At 46.3% G+C, this 15288-nt stretch overlaps 2 protein-coding genes and 1 long non-coding RNA gene across 5 annotated transcripts; 2 read left to right on the top strand and 1 right to left on the bottom strand.

Moving 5' to 3' along the window:
- Positions 1 to 5974: 5974 nt before the first annotated feature.
- On the top strand, positions 5975 to 9259 carry LOC148329687 (polycomb group RING finger protein 5-B-like). Of its 3 annotated transcripts, none has more exons than XM_088304657.1 (9): positions 5975 to 6203; positions 6885 to 7244; positions 7314 to 7410; positions 7619 to 7674; positions 7764 to 7823; positions 7893 to 8077; positions 8149 to 8247; positions 8326 to 8415; positions 9022 to 9259. In XM_088304657.1, the coding sequence occupies exons 2-9, from the start codon at positions 7130 to 7132 to the stop codon at positions 9067 to 9069; spliced, it is 750 nt and encodes a 249-aa protein (XP_088160783.1). In that variant the 5' UTR covers positions 5975 to 6203; positions 6885 to 7129; the 3' UTR covers positions 9070 to 9259. The 3 variants fall into 3 exon arrangements, with proteins under 3 accessions (XP_088160783.1, XP_088160784.1, XP_088160785.1); XM_088304658.1 differs by having other exon boundaries at positions 5975 to 6357; XM_088304659.1 differs by having other exon boundaries at positions 5979 to 6203; positions 7935 to 8077.
- A 332-nt stretch (positions 9260 to 9591) lies between these two features.
- Positions 9592 to 15120, bottom strand: LOC148329686 (uncharacterized). Its single transcript, XR_015845065.1, has 2 exons — positions 13573 to 15120; positions 9592 to 10227 (listed from the first exon to the last, which is right to left on the bottom strand). It is a non-coding gene; the product is annotated as an uncharacterized LOC148329686 (long non-coding RNA).
- On the top strand, positions 14544 to 15131 carry LOC148329685 (uncharacterized). Its single transcript, XM_088304661.1, has 3 exons — positions 14544 to 14710; positions 14788 to 14886; positions 14969 to 15131. Exons 1-3 carry the CDS (start codon positions 14662 to 14664, stop codon positions 15052 to 15054), a joined length of 234 nt encoding a protein of 77 aa, XP_088160787.1. The 5' UTR covers positions 14544 to 14661; the 3' UTR covers positions 15055 to 15131.
- Positions 15132 to 15288: the final 157 nt, after the last annotated feature.

Below are 15288 nucleotides of genomic sequence, written 5' to 3'. Positions count from 1 at the left end.
CCCCCCTCCCACACCAGCAAAGAGTCATCAAGGACCCGCCCACAACACAACAGACATGCCCACCACATGCCAGCTCGAGCTCTCAACTCTGTAAGCAAATCCTCCTCCAAGCTGCGAGGCTTCGGCGCTTCAAATGTCGACACGACGCCCTCAAAAGGAAGACGACATGCTTGATAACAAACGCCGGTGACATCAGATCGAAAGAAAAGGGACATTTCATTACTGTACACACACATATATAAATATAGAGAGAGAGAGAGAGAGAGAATGGGAATGTTCCTCTTTTTGATTTGTGACAGTGAGTCGTCATTGGCCTCCAGACATGTGACATGTGACCTGTGCAATGTGATGATGTCATCGGCTGCAGGAGGAAGAAATAATCCGGCAGCCGCCGGCAGCCAATCAAACGGTGGCTGACAGGTCACCGTCAGGCGCTTTTTATGGCGTACGAGCGACCACTCGACTGCGTCGGGAGAACAAAAAGAACAATTTTAATTTTGGCACTCAAAGCGGTTTCATTCCAACTTCAAATGTTCAACATGATTGAAAGTGGACTCAAGTGAAGTTCATTTCAAATTGAACTTTGCACATGAAAGTAGTTTCGTTTCCCTCAAACGTGATTGGTCGCCGTTCATAATGTCATTTTGTGAGGTGTCACTCTGGTTTGAATCGAGAAAGAAGCTCAAGTTTGTGAGCGTGTTTTTTTCCCGCATGCCCGTCAGGCCAGCGGATGGCGACACGTTCAGACTCGTCCGGGAGTCGAAGGCGACTGGCACCAAAAACGTGGCCGCTCGCTTCTTGTCAAGGGCGAACGGCGGACAGCTGCGACCTTGCGACGCAAATAGAAGGCCAAAGTCTCCGAAGCTTTCGCGTGCGCCTACGTGTGAAAAGCTCGCCGGGCACGATTCCAGGAAGTGAGCCAAACGAGAGTTGAACGGAATAGCCGTGCCACGCGTCATACATGTTGCGTTTCATGCGACCCGTGCGTTGCGTCACGCCTCGCGTTCTAGCAAAGAATGCGTTGCGGCCTTACGTCGACGCCCAAACGTGTTTGTCGGACGCTTTGCCGCCACCGCCTGTGTGTGATCTCTATCTTTGCTGCTGTAACACTGCACATTTCCCCATTGTGGGACTATTAAAGGACATCTTTATCTTGGTGGGAGGAGATAAGAGAAGAACACGCAAGTCGACTCAACAACGTGCGAGCACGCACAAGCGACGTCGATGTGCGACTTTGCCTGTGACTCATTTTAACATATTCATGCTCGGGAATCGGAATGGTACATTTTTAAGTTAAACAGCAGAGATGGGCAGTCCGGCCCGGGGGCAGAACGGTCCGGCTCATTTTTGGGACGGGGGTGGTGGGTGACCAATTTGAAAAAAAAAAAGGCTCGATTAAGCACGGCCAGAGGTGGATTTCAGTCCGGCCCGCGTGAGGCGGCCAAAAGTTCATCCCTAACTACTCACAAAATGGGCAAACGACAAAAATTGCCTCCAAACGCATCCAAAGTACAAAAGTGCGTGCTCACAAGAAGGAGGAGCAAAATAAGTGGGCGGCGTCATGCACGGATCCTTTTTTTGGGAGGGGTTCGGGGGCCGACAATTTTTATGAATAAGGCCAGAGCGTCAAGGCCGGAAGGGTACCGAGATCGCGGCCGGCTGACTCCAAAAAAGGCTCAAGAGGCCAGCTGAGCAAAATAGACGCATGAAAATGAAATTGCGTCATGCAAAAAGTCACCATCCAAACCCAATCGATGAAGCAAATCAACGTCTACGTTTCGCTTGCAACACGTGAAAGACGCGCTTAAATAAAGTTGATCAACATCCTTCCGCGACATCTTAACGGGAGGACAGAAAGATAAAAAAAACTGTCAGTATGAGGACCTGATGCATTGAAATCGGCGGCATAACAAAAGTCTGCAATTTCCGTTTGGACGGAACGGACGAATATGACGCATGACTCACGTCACGCGTTGCAATCCGAGCTGGCAGGAGGCGGACATCTAGAACTGAAGAGAAGACCAAGATGCTTTGTTGTCGCATCGTGTCGAGTTTTGGCTTCTTACATTTTTTTTTCCACACTCAATGAGGAACTACAATCAAGTACTTTTTGTTTTTCACTTCCAATCAGCTAAGTTGAAAAGATTCTTTTTTAATCATGTTTGGTGCACCGGACTCAACGTGCCTGACTTTCTTCCCTGCACTTGATGCGCGCATGTGCCAAGTCGTGCGTGCCAATAACACGCTCATAAGCGTTCCGCTGCAGCGCTCATGAAATGCAAACGTGTCACGTGAGATGACTCCAACTCTATGATGACCTCATTTTTTTTTTTTTTATATGCGACTCTGTTCCTCCCCTTGAAAGTTGCTACCATGCTAATATTAGCCGCGCTAATCCTTCCGCACTTGCCAGCCGGTCTCCAGCGCCACCCGTGCACATCGTTCTGCGGCATGCAGGCGTATCATCATCATCATCATCATCATCATCACTCCAACAGGCGATGACCTCATTGCACTCGCCGCCTTGGTGGGATGCTCGTAACGCTTTTTTGTTGCGGCGTTTGAAATGGCAACTGGGCCTTCGTGTGGCGTTCTGACCTCATCGGTGGCGTGAGAGCCGCGCTTGACAACGTCATGTTCTGCTTCAGCACGCTCACCACCAATGTATTCGTCACCTCCAAATAAAAACCATTATGGTCCCTTTTTTCCAGATTGTTTTGCTTCAAATAATAACATTTAGAAAATTTTGCTGATCGCATGTTGGCGTCTCCGTTCGCTGGCAACGTCTTTTCAACTGAAACTGTTGACGGACGATAGTTTGGATTTTTTTTCTTCCCGTAGCACAAAAATGGCCGGCGTCAGTTTTGATGAAGGCGGCAGCTTTTCAATTTCACAAAGTTGTCGAAGTACTCGTCATTTCATTTCATGCTCTCGTCACATGACAACATGAAAATCTTCCCAAAAAAAGACATCGGATCGTCTGCGATCCACTTTCTGCGGCAGATCGCTTCCAGCGGAAAATCATCGGCCTAAAGGAAGGCACGCACGATACGAGTGCTTTGTGGTCAACTTTTAGGAGTGTGCGAGAATGAGGTCAGTATCAATGTTGTCGCGTGTCCGTCATCCAAGCGGCCGTTCCAAAATAAGCGCACGCATCATCACATCCTCTTGGAGCAAAACCTGCACGACTCCCGCTGCGTGTTTTTAGTCCTCGGCAAATTTATGCTGTCAACACAAAACAAAACCTGTGTGTCTTGTTTCAGGCCATCCGTTCCTTATAATGTGGCGAAAAATGTTCAATTTGCGGCGTCACGCTAATGCACACACGCACACGGATAGATAACTTTGATATTAACATGATTAAAGTCATGATTGAAACTTTGATTGACGTTTCAATTTGTCAACTTCAATCAAAGCAAGCGTTGACTTTATACATGAAGTCGATTTTTTTTATCGGGTCTCGCCCACGTTGTTACGAAATTCAGCAGGTACGGATTAAGAAATCGATCTCGATGGATTATGAAGCAGCAAAACACAAACCCGTTGCATGTTGGGAACGTTCGGGTTTCTGAGCCTCAAACACGCGAAAGTCAAGTAGAAAGTGACTTTTGTCATGGTGAGAAAAAGACGACGCCGTTCATGGCGTTAATGGTGAATGCCAGGAAAAATAAAATTCACTGACGTTCATCCCGACTGAGTCAGCATCGCTAACAGTGCGTTATCGATGCATTTTTGTTTTTTGTTTTTTGGCGGGGGTGTGATCTGTAAATAAAATTTTTTTGCCATAAAAAGCCTTTCCAATGTCTTTACCATTTGAGGTAGAACAAAAGGATAAAAAATAACAAAAGTCACTGCTTGTTGCTTTTCCCCAAAGGCTCATTTTCTCGGCTTTTTGCTTCGATTGCCGTGTTTTGGGTGAAACCAAGGCAGCTTCTAGTGCTGATTATTAAAGAACGGAAAGATGAAGGCTGACACAAGATCCATCCAAATGCTTTCTCAAAGAGAAAGCGATTGAGATGGCGAGACGGCCAAGGTGAATGTCATAAAGCGCGCAAGGAGAAGTTGGAAGACAATTTGGTGAGGACGTGCCAGACCGAAGGGACAATTTGAGGGCAACGGAAGCGCGTATAAATGGAAATCAATCCAAATGCGGCGAGGGCAGTCATATGAAGAACGGAAGGATTTCAAAAACGGGAGGCGGAAACCGAGACGCTCCAACATTCCAACGGCATTCCTGCATCATGACGACGAGCGCGACAGCTGCCGACATCCACAAAATTTCAACACAAGTCACGGACGGCCTTGTGTTTCGTAGCCTAGTAGGCTCACCAGCACAGCTAATGCTAAAACTAACTTTGTATTATACAATAAATTTGACGAATGTCATACTTTTTGTTCACGAGTATGTTGACTAGCATTGCTCGAGCTTTATTTGTTTGACGCTAATCTTTACCAGCATGTATGTCGGCTGGCTAACACGCACATATAAAGAAGCAACACGCCAGTGCGCTAACTGCTGCATATTCGCAATGACGCGCAAATATATACAAAAATGTTTCTCATGCATTTCGGTGGACGTGAAGTATGGTGAAAACGTTCTGTATTTTCTTTATGTGGCCAAATGCATTTGAAATGTGGCACCCAAATAAGGCCAAACTTCTTTGAGGAGCACTCAGTTATTTACCGATGAAATGAAAGTATCGCGCTTCTCCCGTATGCCGGACACGAGGACATTTTCATCGTAGATATTGAAAAGAATGTGAAAATGCCGCGGCAAAATCAACGTATTCGAGTTAGGCGGGCTTCGCGAGGGGCAACAGAAGATGGCCGGCAGTAGCTTCACTTGGCCAGATGTCGCGGAAGTAGCCTGTTGGTCTGTTGCTTGCGGCATGTCTCTCTCTTTTTAATTCCACTGACATGTTACAATGAAACGAAATATAAATGTCCACTTCTTTTTTGGAGTCACTCACAACCTTGCAACTGTATGCTCATCTTTATTTATTTATTTATTTTTAATTAATTGTAGGCTCATCATGCCACTCAGGGTTTATTTTAGGCCAGTGATTCTCGTGAGATGTCAGATGTGCTGCAGAAAATTAGCCAATGTCAATTATTTGAACAAAAAAATGTATTATTTTCTCTCTTTTTTTGGAGTTGATTCATGTACGCCAACCACATAGAGTAACAGACAAACTTTTCAACTAGATGTATTAAGTTACATAATGAATGAATGTCTATGCACTTTTTGTGAATCGTTTTGCAAAGTGCTGTGCCGTAAATTTTTTTACGCTCATTAAAGTTTGAGAAAGTTTTCCTTTTGGCCTATGTTGCGGCCTATCCACAAAACACTCTATGGCAGATTTGGCACAAATTTAGCACTAAGCATTTATGCGCGTCAGCTTCAACTTCAGCTGACTTTAGATGTTAGTTGAGGAAGTTCTAAACATTAGAAATTACCATTGACAAACGCTCGCCTTTTTCCCTTTAATAGCCCATAATAACAATATGTCATCAAAATGCAATCCAGCATGTAGCAAAAGGTTAGCATCCTTGCTAGCTTTAGTTCCCTAGAAGTGCTAGCAATACCTGTAGCTTACCTTTTGGAGCCGACTCTGATTGGAAAAAGTTGGATTTCTTTTTTGCTGAGTTTGCAGCAAGCCTAACGAGGATTTGGTCCAGGTTTTATCCAAAGTTTCTATTTTTCATATCACAGCCAGCGTTAATTTACCCGACAACCTCGAGGCATGATGAAGCAATGTCACCACAGTCCTCTTGAGGGCGACGTTGAGCTGCATGACAGCACTGGATGTGCCGAACAAACAGATCAAGAAAACAATATATTATCTCGAATTGTTAGTACGTTCTTGTTGAGCAGCCCAGTGTGTGATTAAAATAAAAACAAAAGAAAATGTGCACGCGTGCGCGTGTTTACGTGCGTGCGTTAGTGTGTGTGCGTGTGTGTGTGCGTGTTATGGGTGGAGGGGCGCAACCAGCTTCCGCATCCCAATGACTTTTCCCGCCCACAGCGACTCTCGGGTCAACGCTTGCTGAGCGAGCGAAAACCGAGTGGAGCCGAGCGAAACCGAACGGAGCCGCCAAGTTCCGCGTCGTGTGTCCCAGGCAGAGAGCGAGGACCGCGGGAGGGACGCAAACGAGCATCCGGTTTAAGGCAGGAAGCGGCGAGAAAGCGAGCTTGACGAACGGTGAAGGGATTTTTTTTCTGACTTTCTTCCCGTCGCTTCCGGACTTTACTTGACACCCTCCCTCCCCCGACCCTTAGCCTCTCGCCCCTTTCTTTTCCTTTGGTTCGACGCGTCTTTCAAAACGTTCGTGACGTCATACTCGCCAACTTTTCCGGTAAGGTCGCGTCGCCGCCGGACTAAGCCGTGATCCGCGCGCGTGATCGTTTCGTGCACGGGTGTCCGTCTGTCGGTGTTTTCGTGACACACAAATACACGTGTACGCGCCCACGATAGTATATCGAGACGCTGAGTGACCAACGCGCGCGCGCGCACACACACGTACACGCACGCCCCTGTACTCGCGCTCGATGACGTGAGCGGACGTGCGCGTGTGAGGCTTGCGCACTTGTCTGTGACGTCTTTGAAAATCAGCAGGTGGATAACTTCCGGTTGGAGACTTTAGGGGCGGAGCTACCGTGTGGGCATGAAAAGCAACGTTTGCTTTTGTGCCTTCAGCTGGTTGTGCTTGTCGTATTATTTTTCAGTATTGCGTAATTGCGCAAGTAGACAATTGAGCACCACACATTTTGCATTAAGTACTTTGAATTATTTTTGTAGAATGGAAGCAGACGTCATTTCACGCTTACATGAGCGGCCCATGCCTACTTCGCTTGTGCTTGTGTATTTTGTGCATCGGCGCAGTCGCAGCAGCATCGTGTGATGAAGAAGGAGCGGTCGCCCCCTCATGGAGTGACCATGCCAATTGCGAATACTCCGGAAGGAAAAGGAGACCAGTCGTCACCCGACGCTTTTGTCACAGTTTCCGCTGCACGCATGAGAACGTTTGATGCAATCGTGAGCCGCTAACATGGAGCAGGACTTCACCCAGTCGCCCTTTGACCTTCACTAACGTCGATCCGAGGCTGCGCCCCAAAACGCTTTCCAACATGGCTGCCGGCGGGAGGACGTACCAAGTACGAGACTTCAACCATTTCATCACCTGCTACCTTTGCGGAGGTTACCTCATCAAGCCCACCACCGTCACCGAATGCCTGCACACCTGTAAGTTGACATGCTTAGCGTAGCGTAGCGTAGCGTGTCTTAGCATGTGTCCCGTGCGTATGCCTTCAGTCTGTAAGAGTTGCATCGTGCAGCACTTTGAGGAGAGCAACGACTGTCCCAAATGTGGCATCCAAGTCCATGAGACGAACCCGCTGGAGATGCTCAGGTCAGACTTGCTGCGCACTCTCACCTCACTTCCTGTCGTCTCAGTTTACTTTTTGTTCTCCTAACCGGACTTCCTTTTCTCTCATTTTACTTCCCTCTTCTTAACTTCCTGACTTCCTGTTTTCTCCTCCAATTTCCTGCATGTCGTCCATCCGTCTTCTCAATTGTCATCTGGTCTAACTTGCGGTGTCGTGCATCGCCACGTCCAGGTTGGACAACACGCTTGAGGAAATCATCTTCAAGTTGGTTCCGGGCCTCCGAGAGCGTAAGTGCCACCCGCGCTTGATGGCGGGCGACGTCGCCGCAGACGCTGGTGCTGACGCTGACACAGTTCACATCATTTCTGTTGTCCAGAGGAGGAGGAGCGAGAGTTGGAGTTCTGGAGGAAAAACCAGCGCAGCGACAACTTCACAGGTGAGGCCGCCGACACGACGTTACCATGGAGACGTTTGCTAACGACGCCAATTGCTCGTCACGTGGCAGAAACGGGAAGTAGAAAAGTGGTGTTTGTCTCTTGGACTGCAGCTGATGACACGGTGGGGGTGGAGCTTCCTGACGTCATCGGCGGCGCCGCTGGCGATGATGACTACCACAGGGGCGACCCCCAGATTGCCATCTGTCTGGACTGCCTGCGCAACACGGGCCATGCCGGCGAGACCAGCGTCACGGTACTTGAGGATGTGATTTCCATGAACATACATGACTTGTATGTTGACGATGTTTCGTGTTTGTCCATCAGGATCTGATGAAGAAATTCATTCGTTGTTCCAGTCGCGTGACGGTGGGAACCATCAAGAAGTTTCTCAGCCTCAAACTCAGACTGCCCAGCTCCTACGAGGTCATTAGCGTTAGCCTTAGCGTTCGTGTTCGCCACGCTGCTCAGCATGCTAACGTGTGTTTGTGGCTCGTGTCACAGCTGGACGTGTTGTGTAACGGCGAGATCATGGGCCGAGATCACACGTTGGAGTTCATTTACATGACCAGATGGAGGCTGCACGCCGACAACGTAAGAAGCCCGCTTTTGCTCGTCATGGGCTCGTCGTATGCTGCAAGTCATGTTTTGTTTTGTCCTTTTTTCATCTTCTCGCATCCGTTTTGATCACGTCAGATTAGATTTCATGATTGTCATTTACCTTCTATGATTTCATTATTGAAGATGTCATCTTTAAGAACGCCACACGATATGTCGTGTTTATATCACGTTTGCATCGATTTTGTGGTATATTTAAGTAAGTAAGTTTTATGGTGACTAATATTCTGTGGCAGGCGGCACGGTGGCCTCACAGTTTGGAGGTTGTGGGTTCCCGTGTGGAGTTTGCATGCTCTTCCTATGGTTGTGTGGCTTTTCTCCGGGTACTCCGGTTTCCTCCCTAATTCCCAAAACACGCACTTTAGGTTGCCCTCAGATGTGATTGTGAGCACAGTTGGTTGTTTGTCTTGTGATTGGCTGGCGACCAGTTGAGGGCGTGATCCCGCCGACTGCCGAACACGGCTGCCATTGTCTCCGGCGTGAGGAGAAGCGGATCAGATAACGGACGGATATATTGTGTGACGTGTTTTGTGAAATGATCTTTTTCTGATGTCCTATCTTTTTGGTCGTTTTGCCTCGCAGACTCATCCGATGGTCCTCGAGTACCGACCACGCATCGACTTTGGATGACGTGTGCGCACGCGCACACACACACACTTACAGGGTGGATTGAAGATATTTTTGTAGTTGGGTGTTGAAGAGTTTTTATGCTACATGGAAATAATATTGATATGAATAATATATGACGACGTGTGTACGTTGATGTATGTGCCTCAATCTTCACTTATTAAATGTTTTTACTGTTGGACATTTGACTTGGGCCCGTCTCAATCGTGATGTCATCATTTCGTGGGACGCCACTCGCTACATTTTGGGGAGTCACTTTTGTTCTTGTCAAGATTGCGGAAGAAACTTTGGCTTCCATCCTCGTCACACGAAAAACAATGTGCAAACAAATCCATGCGGAATGTCGTTTCATAGCGGAAAGAATGTCACCCGTTGCTTTTTTTTAAATAACATTTTAAAAATATCTTTGTGAAGCTACTGAGATAATGTGGAGGAAAAAAATATCAAAGCTTTTTCAGTGTGGAGAGGCCAGTAATTGAAACACTTCCTGTGCTCGTGAGAACAGAAGTCAGAAAAGTTGTCATCTAACACACACGCGCTCTTGTTTTATTGCAGGAGGTCAAAGGTCACAGGAGGTTGTCGCACAGGCTTGTATATGACTGGACTAACAATGTCGCTTAGTCGCCACCGGCGGCCATCTTACATTGCCAATCGCTAACTCGACTACATTCGTTTCATTATTTTTTTTTTTTGTCTCGGTGGCAAAAGTGTCACCGCGTCCGGAATACGGTTGCACCCAAAATCCGGGAGAAGCGTGACATGCGTCACTGGTAAGACTACAATTTTCAATGTTCTCTTCAAATGCAAAAAAAAAAAAAGTTGTCAGTAACCATGGCAACGTAAGATGGCTGCCCTCCCGCTTGAGCTGCGTGTGCGTGCGTGAAACTATTCCATGAGGCGCATTCGAGGAAGTTGTCCCGGCGATGACACGCTTGATGAGAATGTAAAGCTGTGCGGCCGACGTGTGAACACGCCAGATGACTTTTCTGCAGGTCAAAAGGTCATTCCCATTTAAAGACGCTGGGAGGCGTGTGTGTGCGTGCGCGCGTGCGCGATGTGATTTGCATTCTGGGAGATGACGCCGGTCACCGGAGACGAGCCGAGCTTGGTGACCTCATGTTGGCAGGTGGCTGGCAGGCGGGCAACATGCATGCAGGCAGCCTGTTAAATGTCAGAAGAAACAAATCGGGTATTGTTATTGTTTCAGCTAAATCGTGGCCGATCGATCAATCGAAGCAGTGACGATCGGAAGTACACCAATTGCAATTTGTCGTCATTTTAACAAACAATAATCAAGTAGTGTAACGAGGAAATGTAAAACATTCATCCAAATGGAACAAGTCAATTGTAAGTGAAAGTAAAAAAGTAACCTTAAGTAGTAATGGAACTGTTCCAGGGAATGTCATCATCAAAAGTACAATTGTAACAAGTCACAGTAAATAAGCGGCATTACTTTGACACGAGCAGTTTTAGAACTTCCAACGTCTTCCATTGCTCCCGTTAAAACAACAGCAAGCCTGATAACGGTCGTGATCATTTCAATCAGGCGTGTTGCAGATGGAAAGGTTGCAGGAGCCAAGTCGGTGAGCCCTGCGTTCAAATACTTTCAACCGATTCGGAGAACGTCGCAATTGGACATTCTCACTCCCAACGAGTTAAGGTCATTCGTGCTAATTGTCCCACGGGAAATTCCAAAGTCATCAAACGGGTCATGTCATCTGGAACCAAATAAGTCTCGCATCGCAGGACGCATACTCAGGCGACTTGTCACTTCCCAAGATAAATGTGGCCCGGGCGCCTCGACGACAGGTCGCTGACACCCGCCGTGGTAAAGGGAACCGAGCGGCTCACATTCCAAGCGCCCGCTCATAAATCACCGCCACTCATTTGGCGATGACATGCTAACGTGGCTTCGTCCAATGGAGGACACTTGTTTGTTCCTTTTGCACGGCGGCCTCGTGTTTAGCGTGTCTGCCTCCGAGCTCAGAGGCGGGGGCTACTGCAAAATAGATGTAACAAGGACATGTAAAAAGCAGACATGGACCATTCCGTCCCAGGGACAGAAAAGTCCCCATTTTGGGGACGGAGCACGAGAAGTTTTTTTTTTTTTTTAATAAAACTAAGCAAGGATAGACGTGTTTTTTGTCCGTCCCTTTAATTGTCACTAACCGGGTCAAGTATAGAACGCAAATATTTGTAAAATGAAATGAAATTAACAGAGTTGAACTGAGAGTGTGCAAGACACAGCAAAGTGAGAAAGAGAGCAAAGCGAGCGAGCAAAAACACCAAAGTCAAACATGCGGCTGTGTGAAGAAGCAATTGAGAGGCAAAAGAAGCATCTCAAGTTCCGTTTCCTAAAGTTCGATGAATACAACTCATCTGTGAATTTGCCTCATCTGACAACGAGAGTCTGAGAACGATCACTTCATAAAGCTGCGTTAAAAAGCGTCTCTCGGTCTTTAGAATCGTCTTCATAGCTCATTTAATAACATGGAGACCCGCGGTTCATCGTTCCTTTTTATTTTGGCCGATAATCGGGTGTGTTTTCTCGTTTGGAAATGACACCAAGTGGACGCGAAAAGGAAACTGTCCAGTGGATGACCTTGAAATAATGTTGAAGAATTCGGAAACGTCGGCTGTTAGCCTCTCGTCACGGACGGAGGCTTTTTTTTTTTCCTTTTTCCTTTTTTGGCATGGGGGACAGAATTGTTTCATGAATAAGATCGGAACGACGGAGGACGCGGGACGGACAGGCAAAATAGGCGCAAGTGGCCATCTCTCGTCAAAAGTCCCCAAAACAAGCCATAAAACCAGTAATTGGTAACAAGTAAAAAAAACTACCAGTCAAAGATTTGCGTTAAGGTTGAGGAGGAGGACCCCAAATGCAGGGAAGGCAGGCAGGGGGAATTCAAAGGGTATTTTTTGTAAAGGAAAGAAAAAGGCACTGTGAAAATTAAAGTACTAAATAAGGATCAAAGTAACAAATGAAACCCGAGCAAATTAACGATGAAACCTGAAACATGCTGAGGAACGGACGACAAACACGGGAGAGGAGCCAATGACACGGACAACGAAGCAACAACAAGTGAAAGCAAACAAGGAACTTAATCCAAACAAAGTACCAAGACAACGACAAACAAGACGCAAAGACTTGGAGGAAGCTGATTGGTTAAGATGAGCGAATGGGACGATAAGCACAAGTGGACACAATCAGCTTTAACAAGAGACACGCACCAAACACGAAAAAAAAAAACATGAAACTAAATACTAAAAAAACAAAACCAACAAAGACAGACCATGACAGTACCTTAGCAATAGCAATGTAACAACTAGTAAAGAGTAACGTTAACAAGTAGAAGTACTGTAACCTGGAGCTAATGATGTGAAAAAGTAACTGTCGAAAAATAAACGTAAAACCAGCAAGGTTATTTCACAAGGAAAACATAACCACTAGCTGCTAAGTGGAATTACTTTAACGAGTAAGTGCGAGAAGTAAAAAGTAGCCCGACTGACCCAGAGTGAACATTAGGACGTGATCAGCTCGAGCAACAATGGGAAACTGGATGTAGTTCTCGTCACAGCAACACTGACACAGGCGGTTCTTGAGAACGGGCGTTTATTCCTTTCACATCTTCTGCGGTGGTCATGAATTGCACAGGACTTGCACACGCCATCACGGAACTAGCACACCCCGTGGGAACTACATTCATAGACGCACAGCGTGGACAAAGTAAACAAAGGCGCAACAAATAAATACCTCGTTGGCCGCTTGCCGTGAAAAGAGGTCAAATGTCCAATAATCCACGAAGGAGTTCCTTTTAGTCTTGAGTGTCCGTTGACGTCAATCTAACTTCGAGCACGAGCACAAACAGGTGGACTTGCGCAGTTGAGATGCAATTAATGTCCTTGACTCTCAACATTCCGTAATACCAACATAAGAAATAAAGGTTCCCGACATGAAAACAATGTGACATTATTTAACTATAATTAACATATTAAGATGTTCCCTTCTTGTTACTTTTAAACAACACAATCACCTATGAACACATAAAATTATGTATTAATTTCCAACAAAATTACTCAAGTTCTGACTAACAAACTATGAATGATTATTTTCAAATCTAAGAGTTGCGAGCAACACTTACACTGGACATGAAGCTTCACTAGAACGTGTTGCGTTCACGTACACTATTTAGTGGTTTTCTGCAATAAGCATTTTAGGTGTTTCCATTTCGTGAATCAAGATCGGCTTTATAAGTCAGAAAGTGGTACAGATAATACGAGAAGTGGAATTGCAAATTATTTTCAGATGGGAGTAAAAACAGCTACATGGTGTCCTCTTGTGTCGCTACAAGGAAACACACGTGCCTCAAATTAACACGTCATTGATAATGTAATCAATTCGTATAACGCCACTCGCCGCAATTTGGGAAGTCGCGTCAGTGAATGGAAAATGGCATTGTTCACAATAACTACGTTTTAAAAAAATTAAATGAATAAACTTACTGTTGGACATTTGACTTGGGCCCGTCTCAATCGTGATGTCATCATTTCGTGGGACGCCACTCGCTACAATTTGTCACACGGAAAGCAATGCGCAAAAAAAAAAGTTGCTTTTTTTTTTAACATTTTGAAAATACCTTTATGGAGGAACTGCAATAATGTGAGGGGAAAAGGAAAAGAAAAGCTTTTCTTGTGTAGAGTGGTTGAAACACTTCCTGTGCTCATGACAATAGAAGACAGAAAAGTTGCTAATTTAACACGCATGCGCACATTCGAGTTATTGCAGTAGGTCATAGGTCACAGGAGGTTGGCGCATGGGACCAACCCCATGACCTTTATCTTTATGTTGCTCTCCCCCTTCTTTCAACATGTTTGAGGAGATGAAGACTAAAGTGGAAATGGAAACACTGCATCATCACTTGGAGCCGCGTGTATTTGAAATGGTCAATTCAAAAAGTGAAGTTTGTTCTTTAACGGCCTCTTATTACTCCAGACAGTGATGGTAACGTTATGCACACACTGATGACAAACAACACAAGTGGTCAGTAAACGTGGCAACGCAATCCCATGACTTCCCCTTAAGCTATTCTTGTGCATGGGCATGATGTGGGCAGAGGATTTTTGAGACCGACTGGTTATGAATTTCCGCAGGCCTTTAAGCCACGTTGCACTTTTTATCCACGCACATGAGGCGTTCTTGAGTTGATTTGATTGGACTGATGATGCATGAAGGCGCCGTTGCGCAAGGCGGCAGTGACTGGGGGGCTCAACCCTACGACCTCTAAATGCGGAAACGACCACTGAACCAAGCCACCCCGCGAATGAGTTGCAGATCTTCGGCCAGCCAGCAGCTTTACCACGTCAAAACACCGCACGAGATGATTTTCATTCGTGCATCGACGTTCTATGGTGTGTGAACGATGTCCAGGGTAAATGCTCAAGTTGACCAATGATTGACACGAGTGAACCCATCAAAGGTTCAACATGTTTGTGAACACAAAAAGTTCAACGAACCACATCAGGACACACGCCGACTACGAAAAGTGCAACCTCTGAGCCTCATTTGAGCCATTTTGCATTTCGAGAACCAACATGAAGCGGTTCCTGTTCCTGCTGCTGCTGCTGCTGCCCGTCTGCTCAGGTTTCTTTTTTCCTTCTTCTTTGGCGTGTCGTCGTCCCATGTTCAAAAAGTTGCAATGCGTGTTTGCATCCCAATAGCTGACTTTCACATCGACTGCTACGGCCGAGACCCGCTGACGATGTTGCCAGACACCCTAAGCTGCAGCAGTGTAATCCAGCAGGCGTGCTACAGCAGAGGTCCAGCACCGACAAATCAGAGCATGCTTGCTTGAGACGTTTGACTCAATTGTGCGTTTGCTGCTTTGTTTGTGCGTTGCAGACAACGGCGAGAAAGGCTGCGTCACGTTGGACAAGTGCTCCAGGACCGGATGGAATTGTTGCGACGGTTCCCTCTGCAACGTGTGAGATCGTCAACGTGCGCGACGTTTCGTCTTCTGCATCCTGAGGAGCAGCTTTGGCCAATAAACGTGTGGTGTACATCATTTTGTCCGCTTGTCTCAATAATTGAACGACGCGTTGGCCGTTTGCTCAGTGTTGCGTTCACCGACTGAAAGCTTCACTTATGAATTGCGATTTCCTTTCAAAAGCTTTTTTGTATATATCAAGTGTAAATATTCAATTATTTCCAGCTTTTTCGTG

This window comes from Idiotropiscis lumnitzeri, chromosome 9 (genome assembly GCF_059441095.1).
Source record: "Idiotropiscis lumnitzeri isolate Australia: NSW breed Sydney's pygmy pipehorse chromosome 9, RoL_Ilum_1.0, whole genome shotgun sequence".
Lineage (NCBI taxonomy): Eukaryota > Metazoa > Chordata > Actinopteri > Syngnathiformes > Syngnathidae > Idiotropiscis > Idiotropiscis lumnitzeri.
The sequence above is the reverse complement of the archived record's forward strand: the minus strand, read 5'-3'. Positions and strand labels throughout refer to the sequence as shown.